Genomic DNA, 19,346 nt, shown 5'->3' on the forward strand with positions numbered 1-19,346 from the left:
GGTGGAGGGAACTAGGAATATATTCATTCCAAAGAAGACTTGACAGGAGGAAGGAACTGTCTTGATTTATCTGAAAGACTACCATAGAAGCAGAATTGGACTTCTGATTAACTGCTGAGCTGAGAAAAAGAGCAGAGGGTAAATGTTAGAAGAAGGTAGATTTCAGTACAATGTAAAGTAGTTTCTAATTTGAGAGATTTCTGAGATTTAATGGCCTGTGCAGGAGATAATGAATTTCCTTTATAAGTGGATATTTGAGCAGAGGATGGATGGCTATGTGTGAGATTCTAGAAAGCATTTATCTATTGGATAAGAGATACACAGATGACAGACAATTTACCCTCAAAGACAGAGAACTTATGATTCAATTTAGATGAAGTATTGAAGAGATGTCTGCAAGAAAGACTTTCAAGACAGAGGGTGTTCTTAGTAGTATCAAACATTGTAAAAGTCAAAATGAGTTCAGATAAAATGCCATTGGATATGGTAATTCAAAAGTTAGGAACTGATTCAGTAGAATTGTAAGGTTAGAAGCTATATTCACAATGCATTAAGTGATAGTTGAAGACTTGGTATCCCTTCACCAAATAGTAAAAATTAATTGAGGCCCTAAGATGTGTCAGGCACTATTTTAGGTGCTAGTTATACAGCAGAGAATGAAACAGACAAATGTTTTCCTTTGTGGGGCGAGTTGTGGGGTGGAAAGTAGGGATAATACAGATAATATTACATACAATAGACGATGGTAAGTGCTGTACAGGAAAATAAAGCAAGAAGGAGGGGTAGAGAGTGTTGGCTTGTGCAATAATTGGGGAAGATGTTCAGGAGGACTGCACTATGAAAATCATATTTGAACAAAGACTTGAATGAAATGAGTGAGGCCATCAAATGATCATCTTGGGAAGGGATATTCCTGGCAGAAAAAAAAAAATACCACTTAGCTAGACCTAAGTGAGAGAGGGCAAAAATGGTCATGATTATGAGTGGCCAAACTTATAGAGCATAAGAAGGACTTTGGAGCCTTCTTATGGAGGAGAAAGATATGGAGCCACTGGAGGACGTTGAGCAGAGGAGGAACATGATCTGACACATGGTAAAGGTTCTCTTTGGCTGTTGTGTTGAAAATAGACCATAGAACAGGCAAGAGCAAGAGCTGAAAGACCAGCTCCTGCAGCAATCCCGGTAAGGATGAAGATAGCTTCGACCAGGTTTGTAACAGTCGAGGTGGTGAGAAGTGGTAGAGCCACGGGATTTGCTAACAAGTTGAAAATTTGGGTTTCAAGAGAGAAAGACTTAAGACTGTGTTGAAGGTTTTTGACGTACAGGAAGGAAGGAGGTGCTATTGTTTGAGATGAGGAAGACAGTTGAGCAGTGAAGAGAAGGAGGAAGATGGGACAGTGGCTTTGGGTAATAGGGCACTAGGATTAAGAGAAATGGGGATTTTGCTTTTTTTTTTTTTTTCTTTTTTTTGCGATAGGCGGGCCTCTCACTGCTGTGGCCAATCCCGTTGCGGAGCACAGGCTCCGGACGCGCAGGCCCAGCGGCCATGGCTCACGGGCCCAGCCACTCCACGGCATGTGGGATCCTCCCGGACTGGGGCACGAACCCGCATCCCCTGCATCAGCAGGTGGACTCTCAACCACTGCGCCACCAGAGAAGCCCAGGATTTTGCTTTTTGAAGGGTAGGGCTAACTGTTCTTATGGGCAGAAGAGAGAGTAAGAGTGATTAGTCAAGAGAAATACATATATATGTGAAGGAAGTTTCATGAGAACACAACAAATAAAGATTTAGCTTTGGAAAGAAGGAAGATAATTCCTTTCCTGGGAAAGTAACAGAAAATGTCAAGGTAATCTATGGGAAATTTGAAGGAATTTTCACTAGATGCTGTCTTAGTAATTGTAAGCTTTGAACCGCTTCATGTTTAGAGAATGAAGTTAAGATTAAATAGTTAAGATATTAAATAGCTTGTAGGGACTAAAGTAAGAAGTCAACTAAAGAGAATAAGACTTTCAGCTACATTACAACTCAATATTAGCATGAATTTGTACCATATTTCAACAAATCAAAAATAGACTTGTTGTTCATTGTTATTTTATGTACCACCGATAAAGAAAACAAAATACACAAGATTAGGAGATCTCCATATAAAAGTGGGACACCTATACCTTCAGTGTAAGGCTATACAAGGCATAAGCCCACTCATGTGGAAAGATACATGCCTCAACCTTGGCAATGGATGTAGGGAGGGGTACAAATCTTCCTGAGAATTCGAATCATAAGCTAATATTCATGCAAGTCTGTAGTCTAAAACACCTCAAGCAGAAAAATTAAGTAGGATGCAGTCAATAGTACCCCCAGGTGACTGGCCAAAACTATTACAAATCCTCTCTTGAAACACTTTCGATCCATTGATTGTAAGACTAACATTGTGAGATCCTTCTAACTGAACTTTAAGACTCCATTGTAAGATCCTTCTGATTTTAGAATGTTCAAATGTGAAAAGACATGTCTTAGAAATGTAATAAGGCATGGAGCCAATTTACCTACTTAGTGACTCCAGCATGCTAAGCAAACTTGAATGGTGGAAGAAGGGTCTTTTAAATTCCAAATGGAGTTAATTAGCCAATGGTAAGGGAGAAAGAGATAATGTGAAATTGAAGCAGGGAGTTATAGTCTCTCCAAGCCTGTCTTTATTCTGGTAGGTGGTAGCTAGACTCTCAGAAATGGCAGATTCATGGCATTCAGATGGTCTCCTTCCATGGAAGATATTACATCTTTTAGAGCCTAGAACAGTGCCTGGCATATTAATAAATGCTCAATAGATATTTGAATGAATAAATCAATGATTAATTCTGGTACCCCTCTCTCACTCAGCTTGACTAGACCTCAGAATCCTTTTAATGCAGCAATCACTAATGATAAATCAAGGTTGGCATGTGACTTGAAATCTATTTTCCATCTTTGAGTTAGAGATTTTGAATTAGAAAATAATATGATGAAAACAGGAGAAAGCAGTGGCCTTTGAAGTCATAAAGCCTAAACTGTATTTCCCATTATATGTGAGATGTGATGACTCTTTCAATATCAATGCCAGATTTTCTTTTTTTTTTAATTTTTATTTTTTGCGGTACACGGGGCTCTCACTGTTGTGGCCTCTCCCGTTGTGGGGCACAGGCTCCAGATGCGCAGGCTCAGCGGCCATGGCTCACGGGCCCAGCCGCTCCGCGGCATGTGGGATCTTCCCAACCGGGGCACGAACCCGTGTCCCCTGCATTGGCAGGCGGACTCTCAACCACTGCGCCACCAGGGAAGCCCCAATGCCAGATTTTCTATTTGGAGAAGGGGGAGTAATTTCTCTCCTGCCTACCTCAGAGGGGGGTAATGAATCCCAAGAAAGAAGATGGATATGGAGTGCTTTTCCAACTAAAGTGCTTAGAAAAGCGGGCATCGTCATATTTTAGGCAGCTTATTGCTTTTTAAATCAAAGTGATTAAAAAGTGATTTTAATAATATTTGAGGCAGTCTATTTTTACATCTAGTTCAGGATGATGAGCTCGAATAGAAAAAGAGTAAAGCAAGGAGTTTCTGGTTAAGGAGAAGATGTTTGGTGAGAATTACAGCGTTTGGTTTTGGAAACTGGGCATAAAAGGGTTGGATAACTCCTACAGTCCTGAGAAGTTATTACTTGGAGGGCAATGGGACAGTTAGCAGGTCTAAGGTTGTTGATAAAGACTATGGAGTTTTAGAAGGAAGCTCCTTCGGACATGTTAGGTTCCAGATAAGGTTGCTTTGCACTCACTCACAAACAGAAAACGAACTATGGTTACCAAAGGAGGGAGAGGGGTGAGGAGGGATAAATTAGGAATTTGTGATTAGCAGATACACACTACTAATATAAAATAGATAAACAAGGACCTACTGTATAGCATGGGGAACTATATTCAATATCTTGGAATGACCTTTAATGGAAAAGAATCTGAAAAACAAAATATATATATATATGTATGTATGTATGTATAACTGAATTACTTCGCTGTACACCTGAAACATTGTAAATCAACTATACTTCAAAAAAATTAAAAAATAAATAAATGAACAATGAAAATCATGACAGAGGGTCACTTGTCAATTTAAAAAAAAAATTGCTTTGCACTCCCATAAATGTGAGCCATAGAAGACCCTGAGGATGTCTGGCCCATTGGGATTTCTTTTCTTGAGTAAATAGTATGAATTCATGTAGAAAAATAAAGGTAAATGATTGTGTGTTAAATTATGTAAACTACTTTCAAAATGTTTAAACATGTTTCTAAAGATATTTGTAAAAGGTCACAGCTCACCTTACTGGAAGTTGGATAACATCGCAACTGCAGGGATTATGACTTAGGCTGACCTAGGAGGATGTGGCTGCTTTGGGTTAAAATATGCTGCATGGTCAATCCATAATTCATAATCCATTATTCAACTTCTGGGTGAATATTATGAATTTTCAATTAGACTAATAAATTAGAGAGATGAATCTTAGGTTTCTTAAATTCATAGATCAAAATTCTTGCATTTCATAACTAAATGAAATTTAAAGGGTGGTTTCTGACCATTCTCTAATTAATACTGCTCCATTTGTTGGAGAAATGCCAGCAATTTGAGCATAAACAAATTATTCTCACATAAAGAATTTCCTTTGCCTTTTACCTTCTAATATCCTGTAAAACTTTAGTGTTGAGTTATGAGCTAAACCTCAGATATTAGATCTTATTTGCCACATATGACTCTGCCATTTATTATACTTTCTTCACTTTCTCCTCTGCAGCTTATGTATCTGGAAAATAATGGTACCAGAAAATAAAATTATCCTAATAAAATTTACAAGCTTAGACATAGAAAGTCAAGTTGAATGTGACCATGACTATGTATCTTTACAATCAAGCAGTGGAGTGCTTTTTAGTGAGTATGCTACATTTATTTTCATTTGTCATTTTAGAGTATCCAAACAACCAAAGAGGGGCTGAAGGATCTGAAATTAGATTTCTGCACACAGGGAAATTATTTCATCTTGCAAACTGTGCCCTTCTTGAAGGGGCCAAGAGTGTGTGTGGTTAAGAGTGGAAGCAAAGACCAGCATATTTCCTGAGGTTTATCGATTCCTTTCTCAAGTTTAATAGCAGTATTGAACGAAATTGATCTCACAATTGTCAGAAACTTCCTTTCAAGGCCATGTCAGTTTTTTCCTTCTTACCACAAAAGCGGGTGCATGTTTGCCAAATCTGGTACAGACAGAAAGCATATGGAAAAAATGTAAACCATTCATAAACTTACCACCTAGAGGTAAATGCTGCTAACATTTTGATGTATATTTATCTATACATATTATCTGTACACACTGAACTCTACATTGTTTTATAATGTTCTTTTTTCTCATGACAATAGATAATTTCATGTCATTTAATTTCTTTTATTGAATACCTCTTATAAGCTCTATAAGCATAATTGATATATTTACTTTAATTGAAATATTATGTGTTAAGCGTGATAGAAGGTCTCTGGAGCTGGCATAGACCTCGGTCTCTAGGTCTCCATATGGCCAATGATTAGGACAAATATCTCTTCAGAAGTATTTGACAGAATGCTATAGTCAAGGTATTGTGCTAAGGGTTATAATATTTATTGACTAAATGAGTTCATGCTTCAGGCCTTTTTACTCAGTAATCATTCTTTTTTTTTTTTTTTTTTTGCGGTACGCGGGCCTCTCACTGTTGTGGCCTCTCCCGTTGCGGAGCACAGGCTCCAGACGCGCAGGCTCAGCGGCCATGGCTCACGGGCCCAGCTGCTCTGCGGCATGTGGGATCTTCCCGGACTGGGGCACGAACCCTCGTCCCCTGCATCGGCAGGCGGACTCTCAACCACTGTGCCACCAGGGAAGCCCCCAGTAATCATTCTTTAAACCAATCAATAAACCAGATATCATACCAAGTACTGGATGTACACAGAGTGAAAGCAGTCTCTGCTCTACTGAGCTTGCAGTTTGGTGAAGCAAATAAAGGTGTACCACAAGGTAGGAAATGGCACAGAATAGGATATGTGCTGGGGGGTTCAGAAAAGCTCTCGTTTTCATTGGTTGTCAGGGAATGTCTATGGAGAGCTGGACTTTGAGTTAGACCCTGAAGGATGAGTAGAATTTGGACATGTGAGATTGGGTATGAGGAAGTAAATGGAGTATAAGTTATTGAAGCAGAGTGTAGAATGAATTAAAGGGACCACTGTATACTTTGGTGTACTTAGAACAGAGAGTTCATGGAAGGTAGTATCAGAAAAGCACGTGTCTAAGTTTGTTTCCATCATTTTTCAGTAATCTTATTTCAATTTCTTTTGCTTTGAAGGTAAGGTCTGTGGAAATATATTGCCCTCACCATTGCTGACAGAGACCAATGAGGCCACAGTTACCTTTGTTTCTGATACACACAACAGTGGCAGCAGTTTTGAGCTTACCTTTACTGCTCTACGGAAGAACTCGGAAGCAGGTAGGTATTAAATCAGGCATGCAATTCCTTGCTGCTTTTCTGTGATATGAGGGTGAGGAGGAGGGAATGCCTTTGGCTATTCACCTAGGATTTCCTCAACACTTCCATAGGTTCAGGATGTGGGAGTGGGGCTGTGCTGGTGGTGGAAGGGATGATTCACCCTGCCGGCTATCCTCACCTGTATCCCAGGAATGTAGGGTGTCACTGGTTGATTCATGCTCCAGAGAAACACATTAAAGGCAAGCAACTAAGGAGGCCTTTACTTCATCAAGAAATTAGCTGTGGGGGCCTCCCTGGTGGCGCAGTGGTTGAGAGTCCGCCTGCCGATGCAGGGGATATGGGTTCGTGCCCCAGTCCGGGAGGATCCCATATGCCGCGGAGCGGCTGGGCCCGTGAGCCATGGCCGCTGAGCCTGCGCGTCCGGAGCCTGTGCTCCGCAACGGGAGAGGCCACAACAGTGAGAGGCCCGCATACCGCAAAAAAAAAAAAAAAAAAGAAATTAGCTGTGTGTATTTAGCAGAACTTGCTTCATCAGGACTGTTAAATTGTCATATGATTAAGATCTTCTATTTACTTTTTTTTTTAACTCTAAAAGGGGATCTTTGTATGCAGTTTAAAATGTTTTAGCAGTTTAAAAGAGACTAAAACAAAAAGTAAGTCTCCTTTTCATCTAACTCCCATCCTACTTCCTGGAATCAAACACTGAAAAGTTTCTGGAATATCCATAGAGAGAGATTCTGAGCATTTACAAACGTATATTCATATTGCTTGGCAGTGCTTTCTCTACTTAAAAATATCTCAAGGATCTTTCTAGATAAGCCCAGAGGGCTTCTTTATAACAACTGCATTAAATTATATTGTGTGATGTCCCTTAATTTCTTACACCAGTTCCCTATTAACAGACTTCTAGTGCGTTGCCAGTCTTTGCCCATGCCAGCAATGCTGGTATGTTCCTGTGTCACTGTTTTTGGACGATGTGGATGTATATAATTCCCAGAAGTGGACTCACTGGGTCAAAGGGTTTGTGTCTTTAAATCTGGTAGTAATTGCCCTCCAAAGAGGCTGCAGTTGTTTACCCTTCTACCAACGGAATATGAGGGTGTGACTGAGAGCCCTTTAATGTATAGAGGGAAACTTTAAAAGGTTATATCTTCTCTTTGACCTCTTCTCTGGTTATGTTTATAATTTATACAGTTGACATTTGAAGACCTTAGTATTGAATTTAACCAAAACTGTACTCATGCTGTTGTGATTTATGGTGATCCTGAAGAGGAACATGGGTTGGGTGGTAACATTCTGTCCTTTAAATTTAATCTGAAAAGTATGAGACAAACCAGAGTAGTTGGAGCATTGGCTGTCTTCCTTGGATACCATGAGGTAGAGTGGGGATATGAATTTCTTATACTGGAAACTCATGATGCCATAAAACTTTAGCTTTAAAATCTATCACTTCGGGCTTCCCTGGTGGCGCAGTGGTTGAGAGTCCGCCTGCCGATGCAGGGGACACGGGTTCGTGCCCTGGTCTGGGAAGATCCCACATGCCGCGGGGCAGCTGGGCCCGTGAGCCATGGCTGCTGAGCCTGCACGTCCGGATCCTGTGATCTGCAACGGGAGAGGCCACAACAGTGAGAGGGCCGCGTACCACAAAAAAAAAAAAAAAAAAAAAAATCTATCACTTCAACTGATTTACCAGTAAAGTTTTTAATAGAAACATGCAAAATTTGAAGAATGTTTCAGAATACTTGGAAGGTGAAAAGGAGGTCCCAGGGAAAAAAGAACATGTTAACACTGAGTAAATTTTTGGCAGCGATTTAAGGTAAAATTTTAAACTTTTTTTTCTGTATTAATCCCTTCAATTGCTGAAATATTCATTTTTATGTACAAGAAAACTAACCAAAAAAAGATTATTCAAAGCTATAATTTCTACGTGAGGCCTAAAAGTTAATTTTTGAACTAAATCTTCAAATATACTTTCAGCTTTTACCTACCAATTTACTGCGTATGAAAAATTATCCCTTCTGGCCATGTTGCCACATCCTTAACACCTACTATGTGTCCCTCAGCTAGGTGTAGTGTGGGTTGGAAACCAGGAATATAGATAGTTTATTTGGATAGTCAGGGCAGGTGAAGGGAGCCCAGTTCCCTGATGCAGCAGATCGGGACCCATATAGAGTGGGGTTTAGGTGAAGCAGATTTCAGATGTGTTACCTATCACATAAAGTGTAGCCATGCTCTGTTTGGAAGGAGGAATACCAAGTTTGGGATTTTTTTTTTTTTTTTTTTTTTTTTTTTTTTTTTTGCAGTACACAGGCCTCTCACTGCTGTGGCCTCTCCCGTTGAGGAGCACAGGCTCCCGACGTGCAGGCTCAGCGGCCATAGCTCACGGGCCCAGCCGCTCCGCGGCATGTGGGATCTTCCTGGACCGGGGCACGAACCCGCATCCCCTGCATTGGCAGATGGACTCCCAACCACTGTGCCACCAGGGAAGCCTCTGGGATTTTCTTTAATTCACCTCTTCTCATTGTCTATAAATTAACAGTGAACTGAGGTTTCTATGCATACTAAAAGTCAGATATTCTTGCCCTATCTATGGAGTTTTTCCTGCAAGATAAAATTATAGTACATTGTTATCTTGAAACTAGTGTTTGATTCCCACATGAAATGGAAGGGTACAAAGCAAAGTTGGAGAAAACAAAACTTTTTGGAAGAAAATTAATTGGATGATGTTAATTGGATGATGTTACCTCTGTTTTCTGATTTTTAATTTTTTGTAACTATAAAGCAAAGTCCCCTAAAATTTTTGCAGCCAAGCTTTGTGAAATCTTGAACCCTACTCGGGTATTCAGTCCTGGTAATATGATGGTGATTCATTTTAAAAGTGATGGTGAAAAGAATTTCCAACGCTTCAAGGCTGGATTCAGTGTTTTACCCTCAGGTGAGTATAAACACTTGTATGATTGTGATATTTTGCTTATGAAAATGGTTATAGGGAAGATAATTTAACCACGTTTACCTAAATTTAGGGTGCTTGAATCACCTAGGTAGCAAAATTAAAATGCAGATTCCTGGGCCCACCCCCAAAGATTTTGATTCTGTAGATGTGGAATGGGGCCCTGGAACCTGTGCTTTAAGAAGTACTTCAGGGCTTCCCTGGTGGCACAGTGGTAGAGAGTCCACCTGCCGATTCAGGGGACGCGGGTTCGTGCCCTGGTCCGGGAAGATCCCACATGCCGCGGGGCGGCTGGGCCCATGAGCCATGGCCACTGAGCCTGCGCGTCTGGAGCCTGTGCTCTGCAACAGGAGAGGCCACAGCAGTGAGAGGCCCGCATACTGCAAAAAAAAAAAAAAAAAAAAAGAAGAAGAAGAAGTACTTCAGATGATGCCAAGAAACTATGTCCACTAGATGATCAAAAAAGATTCAAGGCACCTTATATGAAAAGTAGATAATTCAGATTTGAGAGTGTAACTCAGAAATGAGATTGGCTTTGAAGGATTAGTATGATTCTAGTCATTCTAGAAAATAAAGTAGCCTTTACTCAGACAAAAGGAATATCATATGCAGAGACCCTAATGTGAAAGAGAATGGATGTTGTACAAAAAACTACAAATACCTCAACGTTGTTGGAGTTTTGGAGGGAATGATAAAAATGGCGAGAGTTAGATCATGATGGACACAGGACATTAAATGTTAAGTACCACAGTGACAGCATATCTAGTTAACATTTATTGATTACTCACCCTGTACCAGGTATGGACTAAGCATTTCACGTGTATTATTACATTTATTCCTCAGTACAAACCTAAGAGGTTTTGTATACTGTTCCCCTTCTCACAGATGAGGGAACAGAGGCTTAGGAGTTCAATAACTTTCCCAAAGGTACATAGCTGACAAGAGGTGGAGCCAGAATTCAAACCTTAGTGGTAAAGTAGAAGATGGCATTAGAGGTTAGGGGTGAACTCACTCACAAGGAGAGTAGTGAGGAAATCATGGTAAGAATTTATTCTGACATTGCTTGATTAGTTATGTTGTGGGGAAGGAGATATATGAAGAAGAAAAATTCCAGCATGCTTTCCAGGATTCTAGCTTGAGTGGCTGCATGGATGGTAGAGTCATTAAATGATACAGAGAAACATAACAAGACCATCTTGACTATTAAAATCAATTGATTCCATTTGAGATATGTGGATTTTTATGAGCTTGTGGGAGATTCAGATGGAGGTATCCAGCAGTCCTAGAATTAGTCCTAGATCTAGCAGTCCTAGATCCAGATTTCAGGAAGGAGATTTATATCAAAGACGGACATTTGGAAGTCATATATATGTAAATGAATAAAAATAGGGCTATGAACAGTACTTTCATGGAATATCTTTCAGAATGAAGAATAGGATCCTGAAATAAAGACTGAGATTGGGAAAAGATGACCACAGATATATTTTTTAAAAACCAAGGGAGTAATTTCAATGGAGCCAAGGAAGGAAGGAAGAAATGCTTAAAAGGGTACAACAGGGATATTAAGAGATATACGACCAAATCACATGTATGGGATCTGGCATTTAACATTTGAAAGATAGTAGTAGTTAGATCAACTTAAGAGTGGTTCTATGATTGACCAGTGTAAGCAAGTAGGGTCAGCTACTATAGGCTACTCTAAGTATTTTCAATTAATATTTTTTTCCTCTGCAGACTCTTTAAACAAAATTGGATCAACATCATCTTCCAAAACCAATGCTGTATCTTCTACAAAAGATATTCCATATGGTGAGTTGATGACCATGTGATTCTTATCTGTTTAATTTCCTTTCTTCTTTAACTAGGTATCTCTTTACAGAAGCCTCATCTTGCATTGATATAGCTTCACAGTGAGCAAGAATGAGTTTTATATTTAAGCCCATGAAATTTCCAGAACCCTGTTTGGGTTTGAGTATAGACATAAATAGAGGGAAGAAGAAATAAGCTTTATAACAGGAAAAAAGAGGTACAGAGAGCAATCCTTGTCCTCATTTATTCCTATGCAAACTTAATGTTTAAAATATCTTCCTAAATTCTGTGTTTAATATGATTTTGCATTTGGGGGCAAAGGGTGAAAACAAAACTTTTTTGTTTTCATTTTTTTTAACACACTTGCAACTTTTAACTTCGTTATAATCTTAAGTGTCTGGTTAAATATTATGAACTTTCATTGCTCTGTATGCATGTATTTCATATGTTCTAGTTGATGGGTTTTAATATCAATAGAAAGTTGCACAGGGAGCTATAAAGAGGGGAAATTGTCTGCCTCTTACGAGGGAGTCAGAGAAGACTTCATGGAGAAGATAGTTCTTGATCTGAGTCACAGCAGTATTCCAGACAAGAGAACAGCATTTTGATGTCTGAGACAATTTGGTATGTTTGGGGATTGGTAAATGGTTTTATACAATGAGAAAGAGAGATTAAACAGGATGTATAATAAAGAACCTTGTATCCTTTGCTAACAAATAGAATTTTCCTACTACAATGTAAGTTCCATGAGGGCCAGGATTTTTGCCTACAGTATGCTGTTCATTGATATGTCACCAATGTCTAGAACAGTGCCTGGCAACACCAAACACTAAATAAATATTTATTAAATGAATGAATAAACACAATTTTTTAGGCCAGTACCTAAAAACCTGATTGCTTAGCAGAGTCACCTAGGCAAGCTTTTAAAATCAGATTCTACAGAGATGGGTCTTAGGAATCTATATCTTCATGAAACTCATCTGGTATTTGGGAATTACTACTGTTGGCTATGGCAAGACATTGGGGGAAGAGTGTGTTCTTAATTATTTCAGTTGGATGGGTCATTAGTTTGATCTCCTTTGCTGTAGGTGTCTGTGGCATCCCTCCATTTAGTCCCCAGTGGCTTTCCAGGAGAATTGCAGGAGGGGAAGAAGCCTGCCCCCACTGCTGGCCATGGCAGGTGGGTTTGAGGTTTCTAGGCAATCACCAGTGTGGAGGTGCCATCATCAGCTCTACTTGGATTCTGACTGCAGCCCATTGTGTGCAATCGTGAGTGAGACTGATGATATTTTACTAATGTATTTATGTACCATACCTAGGACATAAATATAATTGTCTAACTTCTAAAATCATTCAGACTAATTCTAAAGCATGAATCTTCCTTTCAGTGTTTCTGCCCCGGGTCCACCTAGCCTCTATTTAAACAACGTCAGTGAGGAAAAAGCAAATCAAATCTTGAAATTGTTCATCCCATTTATAGGGATCTCTGATTATGTTAAGCCCAAGTCTGCTTCTCTGTAGCAGAAATTTATTGATCTAAATTTACTGCAGTTCCAGAAAACAAGAACTCAATCTCTTTCTTTTTTCACATAACAGCCCTTCCTATGCTTCAAGAGCCCTCTCACATTGCCCTTAACTTAATCCTTAAGCTAAATGCTCATTGTTCTATTGTTTGTAATTCCAGAGGCCTCACCGTGCAATGCACCTTACCCTGGATTGGTTTAGTGTTGTTCCTTTTAAAGTGTGGTTCACGACAGTGGAGAGCACAGTAGGATAATCCACACCTTGATCACTGAACTTTCAGTGTTTTTAAATTGTAAACTACGCCATGATATGAAAAACTGTACATTAATATACATATGTAATCTAAAGAATAGTTAGTAAATGTATATTTGTGTCCCTACTACCTAGCGTAAGAAGGATCTTTACACTTTCCTTTCAAAACTCCTTAGTGCCCCTCCCAAAGAGGTAAACACTATGCTAAATTTTGTGTTCATAATTCCTTTGCTTTTTTTTGTTTGTTTGTTTTTGGTTTTAACATCTATGAATCCCTAAAACCAGTATATCGCCTTGTTTTTCTGGTTTTGATATTAATGTAAAAGAACTATAGTTTATATTCTTCTGTGATTTGCTTTTATCTTTATAACATATACAGATTAAATCATGTGGATGTGTGTAACTGTAATTAATTCATTTTCAGTCCAGACTAGTTAAGGCAATCACTTGTGGGTTGGTTCTGGACACTGTATATACTGTAAATACTCCCAAGGATAAACAAGGTCCTACCGTATAGCAGAGAGAACTATATTCAATATCCTATGATAAATCATAATGGAAAAGAATATTTTAAAAAAGAATGTATATGGCTTCCCTGGTGGCGCAGTGGTTGGGAGTCCGCCTGCCGATGCAGGGGACGCGGGTTCGTGCCCTGGTCCAGGAAGATCCCACATGGCGTGGAGCGGCTAGGCCCGTGAGCCATGGCTGCTGAGCCTGCGTGTCCGGAGCCTGTGCTCTGCAACGGGAGAGACCACAACAGTGAGAGGCCCACGTACCACAAAAAAAAAAAAAAAAAAAAAAAGAATGTGTGTATATATATATATATATATATATATATATATATATATAACTGAATCACTTTTCTGTACAGCAGAAATTTACACAACATTGTAAATCAACTATATTTCAAAATAAATAAATAAATACTCTCCAGATGATTCCAATGTACAGCCAAGGTCCAGAACCCTTCCCTGTCCCTGACTCCATCTTGACCCCTCCCCTGCTTGTCCCCAGTGGACTCACCCCCTTCCTCAAACATGCTGTGCTTGTTCCTTTCTCAAGGTCTGTGTAGTTGCTGTTGCCTCTGCCATTCAGGACACCAAGGTGCATTTAGTTGTCCTGTCTCCTTTGCCTCCTCTTGGCTCTGAGTCTCACTGACTTTCCTTGTTTTTGATGACCTGGACAGTATTTAGGAGTACTCATCTGGTATTTTGTAGACTGTACCTCAGTTTGAGTTCGTCTGATGTTTTTCTCATGGTTTTACTGGGATTTTGGATTTGGGGGAGGAGGAACACAGAGGCAACATGCTCTTCTTATCACATCATATCAAGGGTACAAGCTGTCAACATGACTTCTCATTGATGACATTAACATCCATCACTGGCCCAGGCAGTGTTTGCCAGGTGTCTCCACTGTAAAATTACATCTTCCCCCCATTCTTACCTACTCTTTGGAAGCAAGTGGCTAAGGGTAGCCCACACTCAAACAGTTGGGCATTAAGCTCCACCTTCTTGAGCACAGAGTTTCCTACAAAAGTTATTTGAAATTCTTCTGTATGGGAGATTTACCTCTTCTCTTCCTTTCATTTATTAGATCATGTATTTATACCAGTGCGGACTTGAAAATATTTATTTTTATAAATACCGTATATTTATTTTGTTGCTCAAATTGTTCCAGCTTTGACTACTGTGAGTTCTTTGAGTGGCTTCTTGTATTTTTGATATGCCCCCATCCTTTGTGACACTACAGGATGTTCCAGGTTCATCTTATGTATTCCCCTCTCAGTCCTAGAATCAGCCATTTCTCCCGTGAGCTCTGGTTCATTTTATTGGAGAATGGCATGAGAAGTCAAGATCTGGGTGCTGAGCACCCTGCTTGCCACTAGGGTATTATTGTTTCTAGGCCCTCTTAGCTGAAAGAGCTAGAAAATGTAAATATGCATACTAACTCACTTATATAAACATATTTATCTATCTGTACCTATATTAAAGTAAACATGAGTTCATGCAAATATTTCCAACTCAATCCAATACCACATGGTTCATTCTAGCACCTCCTGCCCTTGGAGAAGTCATTTTATAAGAATTCTATCAAAGTGCATTTTTATGTACCATGGAAAAGCTTCAGTTATAGCTGACTAATTAGTGAAAATTAATGCATTGGAGAAAACAGCTATTAGTATTGATACCAGAGGCACAGAAGAAGCTTTGGCAGACTCCTTTGTCAGATAGTTTAGTCTGTTCCTGAATTTATGTCATGGACCATGACTCCTTGCAGCAAGATATAGACCACAGCAAACCATTCTTCACAAGGTAGAATATTCAACTTGATGAGTCAATTGAGATTAATAAACAGAGTCAGCTAAAAATGTTTGTGAACCATTTAAGTTAACCACAAAAAGAACTTGTGTCCAATATCATTAGTGAACCTTCTTGGTTTCTTTGTAAAATTTTATTAAAATAGTAATAATGTTTGTTTTAAAAGGCAGTTAAATAAAGTTATCAGGTAAAATCTAAACTACCTTCTCCATTTCACTAATCCATTCCGCCTCTCTGGAAGTAATCAATATTAAGAATGTTTTAATTATCTGATTTTCCATTAATGTTTATGCACATTAAATGTATTTTGTAGTATTTTATATTTTTTTGCACAAAACATTGTGCCTTGTATTTATACTGATATGAAAAATGTCTGTGCACCTCATTTTTTCTTTAACTTTTCATAGTTGCCTAACTTACTTGACCAGAAAAATATCTTTCTGAAGCTTGAACTATATAGATCTTTACCCCAGAAGTGTTTGATATGCTGGTATAACAGAGGTAGTATGTTCCATTCATGCCTTGCCTTTAGGGAACTCTTCAGCTGATTCCTTCAAGGACTTGCTTCTCCCTGCCTCATTTTCATCAATCTTATAGACATCCAGGGCTCCATCCTCCATAGAAGGGGGCTTCTGAGTATCCAAATCCACTAAGAAGGCAGGTTTGCCATGTGGGATGAGCCAGTTGAGGAAGTGTGCAAAATCTGGGAGCTGAGATAGACATCATTTTTGCTGAAGGTCACCAGGTGCCAGGCTGGCTGGCATTGATGGGTAGTGCTCCAAAGACCATAAGGACGACTGACAGCAACACTGTATCACCTCCCATATACTACTGTCCCTGGCACTGGTTACACTTAGTATTAGTTCTCAAACTTTAGCAAACATCAGAATTACCTGGAGGGTTTCTGACTTAATGTCTGGTGTGGGCCCGGACAATCTGTATTTCTAACAAGTTCCTGGGTAATGTTGTTCTATCCTTAGGAAAAACCTGGTGTGCTCCTTTTTTGCTGACTCCACTCTGGTCTTCGTGCTCATGTGGGATTTTTAACTTACTTTAGGGCACTAAACGCACTTTGCAATTGTGCGTTGGAATCTTTCTGTCTCAAACCTAAATCAGCATTTTTTTCAATTTCAGCCCCTTTCTGTAATTTAACAGTTACTCTTTCTTCTCCTGTTGCAGTAAGTGATACATGTCCCATTGTTGCATTGGGGATAAGACCATAAGGATACAAGAAATGAACGTTGATCATGGGCAAGTGGGAGGAAAGGCTAGAGAAATTCATAAATTGATACCTTCAGCTATTGTCCCATATTGGAGAAATCTCAGGCTTTGTTGCTTTATAAAGTGTACGTTGTGTTGTCATATGCTTTTTACAGTGTTCTCTACCAAATAAAAGGATATTTGATGACTGTGCACAATTTCTTCACTAGAGATTGTGAGCTACATTATCAACTCTACCATGATGTTTATTATTTCTTTGTATTGTGGACACTAGTCTCTGTATAAAAAAGGTAGAATGGGGCTTCCCTGGTGGCGCAGTGGTTGGGAGTCTGCCTGCCAGTGCAGGGGACACGGGTTCGAGCCCTGGTCCGGGAGGATCCCGCATGCCACGGAGCAACTAGGCCCGTGAGCCACAACTACTGAGCCTGCGCGTCTGGAGCTTGTGCTCCGCAACGGGAGAGGCCGCGATAGTGAGAGGCCCGCGCACCGTGATGAAGAGTGGCCCCCACTTGCCACAACTAGAGAAAGCCCACGCACAGAAACGAAGACCCAACACAGCCAAAGATAAATAAATAAATAAATAAATAAATAAATAAAAAGTTAGAATGAATTTGTCACCAAATTGGTCACCTGGACACATGCCGGGACACCCCTTGTCTCAGCCAGGGAGGTTCTTTTTCCACTTGGATTCACACAGCCAATCATGAAACCAATGCTGAGACTGGGACAGCAGAAGCTTTGTTCAATGACAGAAGAATGGAGAAGTGGTAATTTAGTTCGAAATTCAACTTCTTAACCCAATTCTGATGGAGATACCATATATATAGGAGGGTTGAAGTAAAAGGGAGGGAATTGGAAAGAGCGGGAGGAATATTCATGACTTATCCGAGAACAAGGGTGTGGTTTGGACCTGGAACTGATGCAGCTCTCCTTTTCAGTTCTTGTATGGGTTTTTCCAGTGTTGTCATGGCACCCATTAACTGTCATGGCACTGGTGGGTACATCATCTAGCTATTGTATTACAATGAGTGTATAATGAGGTCCAAGGTCTATTGGAAGTCAAATCTTCCGCCATCTTGGGCCTAGTTGGGTCTAACCAGTTCTTGTTTTTCTCTTTGCAGCTTCCTCCTGAGACTTAGATAAGAGCAATTTGTTTCCTTTCAAGGGAAGGGCAGGGGTATGATTCTAGGACAACAGCTTGGTAACAGCTTTAAGAAATAAGTTAGTTTACTACCAAGTAATGATCTAGAGGGTGACTTTGAAAATAAAGTTGATCCTCCCATTAGAGTGCATGACAGATAATAACAATGATAATAATAAATGGCTACCATTATGGAGTCTTTACCATCTGTAGAGTACTTGACAGGCACTTTACCTAAGTTAGTTCCCTTAATAAAGGCACATTGAAACACATGAATGAGTCAGACTCATCATGCAAGAAATTGAAATGAGCATGGTTATGACTAGAGAGAAGATGCCTATGTGTATTAAGAAACATCTCCTTTGAATAAAGTATATTGAAAAATAATTTCAATAAATTTTACTGAAGAAACAGTTTTGAAAAATGAAAAATTAATCTCCAAGCTGAAGTTACAGTGTACTTCTGGCAATGGAGAGACTCTTTACTTGGATATTTTTTCAACTGGAGATCTTTTTTTAAATTTTATTTATTTATTTTTGGCTGCATTGGGTCTTCATTGCTGCACGCAGGCTTTCTCTAGTTGCGGCAAGCAGGGGCTACTTTTCATTGCAGCACGCGAGCTTCTCATTGCGGTGGCTTCTCTTGTTGTGGAGCACAGGCTCTAGGTACGTGGGCTTCAGCAGTTGTGGCTCACGGGCTCTAGAGCGCAGGCTCAGTAGTTGTGGAGCACAGGCTTTGTTGCTCCGCGGCATGTGGGATCTTCCTGGACCAGGGCTCAAACCCATGTCCCCTGCATTGGCAGGTGGATTCTTAACCACTGTGCCACCAGGGAAGCCCTGGAGATCTTGATGTGGCAAATTAATCGATGTACATTTAAATTTTTAAACATCTTTTTGAAGTATTTCAAATATGTGCAAATCTTTAGTACAGTTAGAGGAGTTTACACAAAGGAAACACCCATGTAACCAGCACCCAGATCAAGAAACAAAGTAGGGGCCCCCCTCGAGCCTCTCCCAATAATCACCCCTCTAAAAGGAATCAGTGCCCTGATCTCTAACACTATACGTGAATTTTACCTATTTTTGAATGGACAAATTCTTTTTTAACCTGAGTTTCATCAATTCTGGTTCCTGTAATATAATGTTTGGATACTTTTAACAGTAAAACATGGACCAGAATCTACCTCATTATGAAAGTAATTTTTTTCATGCATTCCTAATGTCACTATGAAATTAAAATAAGCTCTAATGTTTCTTTTTTCCTTCTTAACTTACAAATAGTCTTTGGTGATATTTGATAAGGGCTCCAAAGACATTTTATGGCCAAAAGAAGGGGGCAAGATACACAATTAGGAACTTGTCCTCAGGTATGTCAGGAGGCAGAGTGTAGCATTGCTGGTTACACAAAGGTGCCAGATAGGGTAGTGGGTGGCCCCTGACTGAACTGAACAGTGCATGTTGGTAGGGCCAGATGGGGTTAGACCAAATGGTGAAAAATGTGTCTTCATGTCAAACTTTTGTTGTTCTCCTCTCTCCAGGAAAAATAATCCGTTCTTGTGGACCATTGTTGCTGGAGACCATGACAGAACCTTGAAGGAACCAACTGAGCAGGTGAG

General features: G+C 39.7%; 1 protein-coding gene across 1 annotated transcript in view; it reads left to right on the forward strand.

Moving 5' to 3' along the window:
- OVCH1 (ovochymase 1) overlaps positions 1 to 19,346 on the forward strand; it is a gene marked incomplete at both ends in the record, with an annotated part of 88,751 nt that overhangs the window by 12,598 nt on the left and 56,807 nt on the right. The window contains 7 exons of the mRNA XM_079714963.1: positions 4,809 to 4,942; positions 6,376 to 6,516; positions 6,627 to 6,755; positions 9,299 to 9,451; positions 11,201 to 11,275; positions 12,364 to 12,544; positions 19,269 to 19,341. Coding sequence (XP_079571089.1) covers positions 4,809 to 4,942; positions 6,376 to 6,516; positions 6,627 to 6,755; positions 9,299 to 9,451; positions 11,201 to 11,275; positions 12,364 to 12,544; positions 19,269 to 19,341 — 886 coding nt within the window. The remainder of the gene's footprint in view (positions 1 to 4,808; positions 4,943 to 6,375; positions 6,517 to 6,626; positions 6,756 to 9,298; positions 9,452 to 11,200; positions 11,276 to 12,363; positions 12,545 to 19,268; positions 19,342 to 19,346) is intronic.

This window comes from Hyperoodon ampullatus, assembly GCF_949752795.1.
Source record: "Hyperoodon ampullatus genome assembly, chromosome: 11".
Taxonomy (NCBI): domain Eukaryota; kingdom Metazoa; phylum Chordata; class Mammalia; order Artiodactyla; family Ziphiidae; genus Hyperoodon; species Hyperoodon ampullatus.